The following is an 8,672-nucleotide window of genomic DNA, read 5'->3' on the forward strand; positions in this document are numbered from 1 at the left end:
GCATATCCACATCTGATTAAAGAGAAGCTCCTTTTCTGTATTTTGAACACAAAATACACCACAGATTGTTAAATATGTAAAAAAAAAAAAAATCAGTGGCTGCACCTTAAAAGTCACAGGCCAAACTGGTGGGAATGATGACTCCTTCATCTTTCTGTTCAATAGCCCTATGCAGACAGTGAAAATGATAACACTGACTCTTCCCCTCACAGTAGTGTCCGAAGATTAATATCTTCTTAGGACATGTTTGGGTGCTATATTAATGGTGAGCACTCAAGAAAAAGCTAGGAATAAACTGGTAATTTTCTTTCTAGTGCACTGTTTAATGAGTGAAGTATAAACAAGCTCCTGTATATTCAGTGACTGATGAAGTTTTGGCAAAACATACTGGTGATCACTGGTTATCACTGTCAATTTTATGTATGGACAGTGGAAAAATAGTGCCAGGCTGTTCAACTAATGTCCATGTCATTGTCAATGACATAAGGAGGGATGACTTATTTCTTCATGCTGTCATATCCTATCTCTTTCCCTAGGTCTGATGTAGAAGTCACATTTACCCACGTCTCGCTGTTGTCTCTGAAGACATACAAAAAAGAAATGGAAATCTGTTGATGAAAATCAGCTAAGAAATGAGCATTTGCTGTGCATTATTTGTTATGCTGTGTTCTTTAAAAATACTTGCAGACCTCAATAATTTCTGAAGTACATATTAAACCAACATGTACATGATTTGCCAGTGATTCTTGAAGTATTTGGTTAATCATCTTCACACAGAAGACATCAAAACGCAAAGTATGCTCTCTTTTCTGAATGATTAAGCCAAGCTTCTCATAACATTTCACTAGCAGGTAGGGCCATGACAGACTGCTAACAACAAAGTGAATTCTGCTGTGAAAAAACAGAAAAAAAATGGGAAAAGGAGAAAGCGATGATTCTGAAGATATGCAAAGAAAAGAAAAAGCGAAGATTCAACTCAAAAGAAATATAGGTTATTTTGATGGGGTAAGTTTTATTATAGGAACAATTGTCGGGGCAGGTATCTTTGTGTCTCCCACAGGGGTGTTAAAGCATTCCTTACTCAATGTTGGCATCGCACTAATAATCTGGACTGCATCTGGGCTGGTTTCTCTGATGGGTTCCCTCTGCTATGCAGAACTTGGAACCTCTCTGCCCTTCTCTGGAGGAGAATATAGCCATATTAAAAGAGGCCTTGGATCCCTCCCCGCCTTTGTGTTTATCTGGACGTCAACATTTACGAAACCAGCATCAAATGCTGCTCGAGCCTTGCTGTTTGCTGAATACGCCACCCAGCCCTTCTATGGCATTTGCCCTCCACCAGAAGTGCTGAAAAAATGCTTGGCCTTGGCCGTTCTCTGGTCCCTGGGGATTTTGAATGGCTGCAGCGTCAAAATGGCTGCGTGGGTGCAGACAGTTTTCACTCTGCTGAAGATGATGGCCTTGTCTGTAATTGCTGTCGGCGGCATTGTTCTCCTCATTGCAAGGCAAAAGGAGAGTCTGGCCAGATTTGAGGACTTGTTCAGCTCAGAGATCCCCAACGCTGCGCAGGTTGCTGAAGCTTTCTTCCAAGGACTGTACGCATATGGAGGCTGGTGGTCCGTCAATTATATGGCAGGTATCTCACTCCTCTTCTTTAGATTTTGTTCTGCAGTTGTCATTCTTGTGTTCCTCAACTTGTGTTGGTAGAACTTGTCTCTCCTTCAAGACCATAGGGTCTCTCATGTTATATGCGAGTCCTGTGTTTGTTGGGGCTGGTAGAAGAGGCAGTGTTCCTCTCCAGGGAAGTTTCCTGCTTTTTGTCCAGTCTCGAAAATCAAACTGACATTTCCAATGGGGTACAAGAGAAATCAAAATAGTTAATTTAAAATCTTATGCATAAACAGAATTTTTCACACCTAAAAAATTTGCATTTTGTCTTTCTCCATGTCCGTGCCAGTGGAAAGGATTAGGTTATCCATGCCAAACTATGTGCACATAGATAATTTCTATTTAAATATCTGTACCTTCTCTGAGGTTATGCAGTTGTTTTGTACATCGACAAATTAATTTTGAATTTTGTTAAAATTTAGCAATTTTATGGGATATATTTTCTTGGGAAAATAGAGTTTTGCACAGAAGGTGAAGAGAGATCTAAGGAAAGTGATATAAATACTTTCGTAGAACTTGTACTCAATTTCAAACACTTAAAACATTTTTGAATATCTATTTAATCACCCTATTCTATATCTGATGATGTGGCAATAAGAAATAGAGCAGTTTTTCATGAAACGTACAGAGATGATGTTCCTAATGTTAGTTATTCATGTCACAAATTAAATTAATAGAGTTTTATGATATGATCAGATTTATGGAATTATGTGGGAAGCAGGTTGATATTGCTCTTATATCTTTAACCGTATGTATCCATTAACCTCTATCATGTAAAATATTAATTAAACTGCATGTGTTAAATGCATAACTCAAAGTTCAATGGTGAGAACAATGTGAAATTTGGTTAATGTTTAAAAAACTGACTGTTATCATTACAATCCGGTTATTCCAGCATTAAAAATGTGTTTCAATTAAAAAAAAAGGTGACATAAATCAGGAAAGTATAGTTTTGAAATCTTAAGGATTCCTTAAAGACAAGCACTTGGCTTTGTGACCCTCAGAAAATACAAGACTATTGGTAAAATATTAATTTATATTTTGGTCAGTTAGCAGTACTAATAAATACCATACACTGGGCAGCACAGCTGTTTAGACAGATGCAACCTATGCAATAGTTCTGAATTGAACTGAGTTTCCTATTCTTCAATAATAACTTCATTTCTGTGAGCTTCAGCTAGAGCATCAGGTGCCAGCTGGATGGCAGGACTGCAATGACCAAAGAAACAAATGAAAAGATAAATTTAAATTGGTAATTTTGGTGATTGTCCATTTCTGGGCTCAAAATTACCAAGTGTATTTCTTACATCTGAAATAAATCCAAAATTCTCTGATAGTCAGTATTTGAATTCTGCTGTTGTGCTCCTTCGATCCTGGCTCTGTGCGCTACAGACAGCACTGGGACAGGCTCAAGGCTGATGTTCTGGGCACAAGATAGGAATCATATATGAAAGAGGAAAGAGATTTGTTTGGCTTTTCACTTCTTCCTTCTTGTGAGTTATTGGCTGGTAATACTCAGGAGATCTTCTGTAAGTGCTGAGGGAAGTGAGGAGAGGGAGTGAGGGGAGGAGTGAAAGAGGTGAAAAAGACCCTTTTTGATTGAGATGAGGATGAATTATTAGGCTTCTGGAAACCAGCTCCATCTTTTGTTGGGAATATCATGTGCTCAGGAATGTGTGCCAATGCCTGAATTATTCCCTGGCAAAATCTGGAATTTTTTTCTTATTTGATAAATATAGTTCTAAGCTATCAGGTTTAGCACTAAACAGTTTTCCTCCAGCAACTTTGCCCTGGAAAAGGTAATAATCATCGGTATCCAGCTGGGAATGGCCCCCTTTTAAAGCCACTGCATTATTGCTCTTCTGTCTATACCATCTAGTCTTTTTTTCTACTTTTTCTGTATTTCCTGATATAAGGGCAAAGAAAAAGGTTTTGAGTAGGAATAGGCAATAACAAAGTTTAAGATCAGGACTCATGAGGTGATGTCAGAATAAATAATCTGGCTTTAGAGTCTCATGTTTAAGGTAGTGATTTACAAGTAAAGCTACTTGAAAATTTCTTACCAAATCAATTTTCTAATGTAAGTGAAATATGTGATTAATTAAATCAAAGAGAAATTATCAATCCTTCTGTAATCTTTTTTATCATCTGTTCATCCAGCACTCCTTCCAAAATAGTTAATAAATAGCTAAATAAAAATAAATTGTTTAAGAATCTTTGATAGTAGCCTATTTGAGAACAACCATAGGACTTCACAAGCAGCGTAATTTAGCAGCCATGATCAGGGATTGGGGTAGGACCTTGGTGTCCGTCTTGTCAAGCTCTGCACAGATTCACCACTGAAATACACTTGCTGAAGCTACACTGCTTGCTTTATTTGTCTTTTTAAACTGTATTTTTCAGAAGAGATGAAAAACCCCAGCAGAAATATCCCATTAACTGTGATGACTGCGGTTCCTGCAGTAATTGTTTTTTATTTACTGGTGAACATCTCATATCTGACTGTCCTCACACCTAAGGAAATTGTCTCCTCAGGTATGGATTTAATATTTTTTTAATTAAAAAGACGTGGTTCATTAGCATACCCATCTGATGTCAATGTACTGGGTTACTTCTTCTCACCTAACTTCACAGTCCAGAAGTTTGGGTTCATTCTCTTTAACAGAGAATTCTTTAATTTTACTGTATGACACAAGTTCGACTGAATGCAGACAGATGTTATTAAATGTTGAAAATCTTGGTTTATATCTGCACTGGCCAAAAATTAAATCAGAAGTGTATTAAAACCTGAAAAATCAGCTGAAAGTTAGGTCCTGAGTATAGCAACAACCTTAGTTTTTCCTGTAGTTTTAATCCTCTCTCCTCCTTTTTTCCCTATCTCATAGTGTCTCAGGTTAGAGCCATTACTGTTTAGGAGGTGGACAAGTCTAACATGTTCAGTAATATGGAAAAGACTGTGGACACAAAAATGTAGCCATTTTGGGTGTGTGTTTGTGGGTTAGTCATGATAAATATTGTGATTCCTCAGAAGAGCCTATACAAAAGTCTAGTGTATGTAAAGCATTTCTCAGATCCTGTACCAATAAGCCTTCTGTGAAAAGGTCCAAGGGGAGCTGTATTTCATCTTGATTGTCCAAACAGCACCTTTTAAATCCCTCTGTAATGAGATTAAGCTGTCAGACCTTGCCTACAGGCGTGACAAAAACCATACCTCATTTGGGTGGATCAATTATTTTTTTTCTTGCGAAAACAGCTCAGTAACATAAATGGAAGCAGTGTAGCTGTCATTCAGCAACCTTGTATTATCACCATTGTCAGGTTATCTGCTGGGAAAGATGGACACGTTTGCAGATCCATCCTACAATGAAAGAAGCAGCAAATATCAAACCATCCGTGAATAGCAGCTGCCCAGCTGGCATAACCAGCTCCATACATACCAGGAAGTTGTGTTTATCTATCCCAGTTCAGGAGATAGCCTTCAAACGATAGCTCTTTTTCAAACATTGCTATGTGTTGCTGTGGCTTTTGTTCTTTCATTACATTTTTTTGGGGGAGGCAGGGTGTGGTGGGGGTTTTCCCCATCTCTAATAATTTCCTATGCTGCGCAGGTCACTGCAAGATCTGTGTTCCTCATGGCATTTGGTTGTAGACACACTACATATTAGTCCTCGCTACAATATGGGCTGCAGTAAATTTCCAAGCAGTATTCAATATCTCTTGTTCAGAAATAATCTTTCACATTTCTCAGTTCTGCCCAAAGCAAAATCTCATTAACAGCACATTCGCCGACCCATCTCTGAATGTACCTGTGCTCCTGTTGGTAGTTTTGCTGTAACAGCAGACTGTGTCACCACCATGGGCATGCTGGGGCCTAAGGTGTTCATTTACTTTCCTTGACCATGTGTGTGTGTTTGTGATGCACAGCTATGAAAGGCAGCTCTCTCCTGCTGGGCAGTCCATTACTGTGGTATTTGCCCCAGCAGGTTTACCTGGCTTGCTCTGGCAGGTAGCACTCCTAGCTGTCATTCTCCCAGGAAATCTTTAGCTCATGAATGAAATACCCTTAGGATTAGATTACTGTTTGACTACTGTAATAAAAAAATACAGGCATTGCTGGTAAATACAGGTGTTTCTTGCATTTTAAATTTTGTTTCTGTTGAGTCTGTCAGCGATTCAGAACATGGTACCTGTACTACACTAATGCTTTACTTTCTTGCAGTTGCTGTGGCAGTCACTTGGGCTGATCGAGTTATCCCCTCTGTTGCCTGGATCATTCCTCTCTGTGTTGCTGTCTCAATATTTGGTGCCCTCAACAGCAGCATGTTCACACTAGGTCGATTAAGCTATGCTGGAAGTCAGTCAGGACATTTACCTGTTTTAATATCCATGCTTAATGTCCACTCCTGTACTCCAGCACCAGCCATGATTTTTTCAACCACCATTGCATCCATTTTTATCATCCCCTCTGACCTTATTATGTTAACAAATTACTTTGGATTTTCTGCCTGGCTTATGATTGGACTGACTTGTGCAAGCCTGATTGTACTTCGATACCGGGAACCTCATCTACATCGACCATACAAAGTAAATGGACCTAAATTGCAAAATATTTTTTACAGATTTGTTTTGAGTAGTGTGTAAAAGTTTCAGAACAAGTGCAAGTCAAAAGTGGATAGTTACGAAAATACAAATAATAATCTCGGTGCTTAGAGCCTTATTCAAAAACCTTGCTTCAGGGTAGAAGGAAGTGAAACAGATGGTCTGTGCCCTGGAGAACTTGCACTTGAAAACAGGAGATGGTTATATGCAGAATGGGGGAGATGTGCACCAGATATGTACCAATGTGGAGCAGTACCACGAACAGTGTAGGACCCTGGCTGACCGTTCACAGTTAATTAAACCTTGATCTACTCTCATCTTTCCTGACACAACCATAGACATTATGGATAGGTTGAATTTCCTCTTAATCTAGTAGTTGGAAAGGTGGGTTAGAAGTGTATACTCATTGTGAAGGCTTCTTCTAGGCACCAGAATTAACCTTGAGTGTCTTTTAGGAACCTGTAATATCATATGTCAATAAATGCATTTCAGGTACTGCCTATCGCTACCCCTTGTGATAGAAGGAGCTTTAACAAATTTTTTAGAAAGATACCTATCTTGTAGGCAATTTGAGGTCAGATGATTCTTGTCCTGAGTGAGTTTATAGCAGTGTGAGAAATGGTACTCTACTGTGGCAAAGAATGAGTTGTTACTCTTATGAATGAGGTGTAAAATCACAGTTGGTCTGTTTATTTCCTAAACCATTTTTTTCCTTTTCTTGCAGGTGTTTCTGCCAGTTCCATTTGTGATGGTGGCAGTGTCTTTCTTCCTAGTTTCAGCTCCCATAGTCTGGTCTCCCAGTCTGCAATATATTTACGCTTTCTTGTTTATGCTGGGAAGTCTTATTGTTTATCTGCCTTTTATACATTTTAAATTGCATTTTGCATTTCTTGATAAAATTACCTGTCACTTACAGCTGCTGTTAGAAGTCTCTCCTGCTGATAGATCTGCTGAGGGCAAATGTGAATAATGGCAGATGTTGAATCCTGGCACAACTAAGAGCCAACACAGGATTTTGTTTAACTGAGAGTGTAAACAGTACAAGTTAGATGTTAGGTGTGAAAAACAGGTGTTCATGCATGTATAGATATATACATACATAGATGAATATACATACGTCGCATTCCTATATGCATACATGCATTTATATATATACATGCACACATATATATATACATGCACATATATATATGTATGGGCATTAGCATAGTAAGTTAATACGTAGATATTCGTGTGTGTCTGTGTATATACATAATAGGTGCAAAGGATCTCTCTTAAACTTGTAAAATCTGTAAAATGCTCTCTCTTGCTCCTGAAAACACACTTAAAAGTTGCACATAGTCTTGCAATAATAAAAATGACTCAATTACAGCATACATAATTATCAATATTATAATACAATAAATGAGTAAATACGTACTTAACAGCATCATATAAATATACTTTTAGAATCTGAACTAAATTGTCTGGATTATTCTTAGTTTGAAGTAGCTCATTTGTTAGAACTCCTGGTTTTAAAGCCTTTACACTTCTGTTCATCTGCTTTTTTTCCCTGAATTTATTTTCAATAAAAACCTTTGAAGAACATCATAAAATTGACTGAGACCTTTTTTATCCCAAGAAAACAGCACATGGTGCATCTTAGCTCTTTTAGACCAGAACATAAAAATTCAAGGTGAAATCTTACAAAGCATCAAGTAAGGCAGTAAGAATTATTTATATTCTTTATCACAGCAATAAAACTAAAGATATGTGGATTACTTTACTAAATTGTTTACATACTAGCATTAACATTACTTTATTCCTTGCTTTCTTTTTGGTGTTATTGTGAAGTAAGAGCTTTTTTAGGCCTCCCTGCCTCCATTTTTATTATGTTTATGAAAGCAAGACAAATTAATTATTTTTTCTTTTGATAATTGGTCCATATTAAGTTCACTGAATATTTACAATTAAAAACAAATAACAAGTACACAGGAAACATCACGTACTTAAGTGATTAATTTATTAATATATGTTGGTCTTTTATAATTACGAAAGAATTACATATGTAAAGTGTTTTTTCAAATCTGTCGATGAAAGCTCTGCGACACAACCAGCAGATGGCCCCAGACTGACATCTCTCTAACACCATGATACTCTGGTCTGCTGGATGTTGTATTGGTGAAACAGTTTTATAACACAGTAGAATGAAAAAATTCATACTAGAATATTCGATTCACTGATATATCAAAATTTTAGAGGTCAGAATGATCGATAAAATCTTTATTTGTAGCTACCCTAAGTACAGGGCACCCATCAATAAAGCTAGGAACCAACTGAAGGTTTAAGAGGATTTGACTTTGCATTGGAACGAGTCCTCAGATGCAAACAAGTACATGAAAAAGTGGCTTTTCTTATGGGTGATG

The 8,672-nt window shown here is 37.5% G+C and overlaps 1 protein-coding gene across 6 annotated transcripts in view; it reads left to right on the top strand.

The window, feature by feature from the left end:
* Positions 1 to 7,729, top strand: part of SLC7A13 (solute carrier family 7 member 13) — a 33,298-nt gene extending 25,569 nt beyond the window's left edge. For all 6 annotated transcript variants that reach the window (XM_039380977.1, XM_039380976.1, XM_039380978.1 and 3 more), the window contains 4 exons: positions 537 to 1,636; positions 4,072 to 4,203; positions 5,888 to 6,252; positions 6,992 to 7,729. In XM_039380977.1, the coding sequence (XP_039236911.1) occupies positions 913 to 1,636; positions 4,072 to 4,203; positions 5,888 to 6,252; positions 6,992 to 7,237 (1,467 nt within the window). In that variant the 5' untranslated portion in view covers positions 537 to 912 and the 3' untranslated portion in view covers positions 7,238 to 7,729. The remainder of the gene's footprint in view (positions 1 to 536; positions 1,637 to 4,071; positions 4,204 to 5,887; positions 6,253 to 6,991) is intronic.
* Positions 7,730 to 8,672: the final 943 nt, after the last annotated feature.

The sequence above is a fragment of the Pipra filicauda genome, unplaced genomic scaffold, assembly GCF_003945595.2.
Source record: "Pipra filicauda isolate LSUMZ 115617 unplaced genomic scaffold, ASM394559v2 scaffold20_size4479445_pilon, whole genome shotgun sequence".
In the NCBI taxonomy this organism is placed as follows: domain Eukaryota; kingdom Metazoa; phylum Chordata; class Aves; order Passeriformes; family Pipridae; genus Pipra; species Pipra filicauda.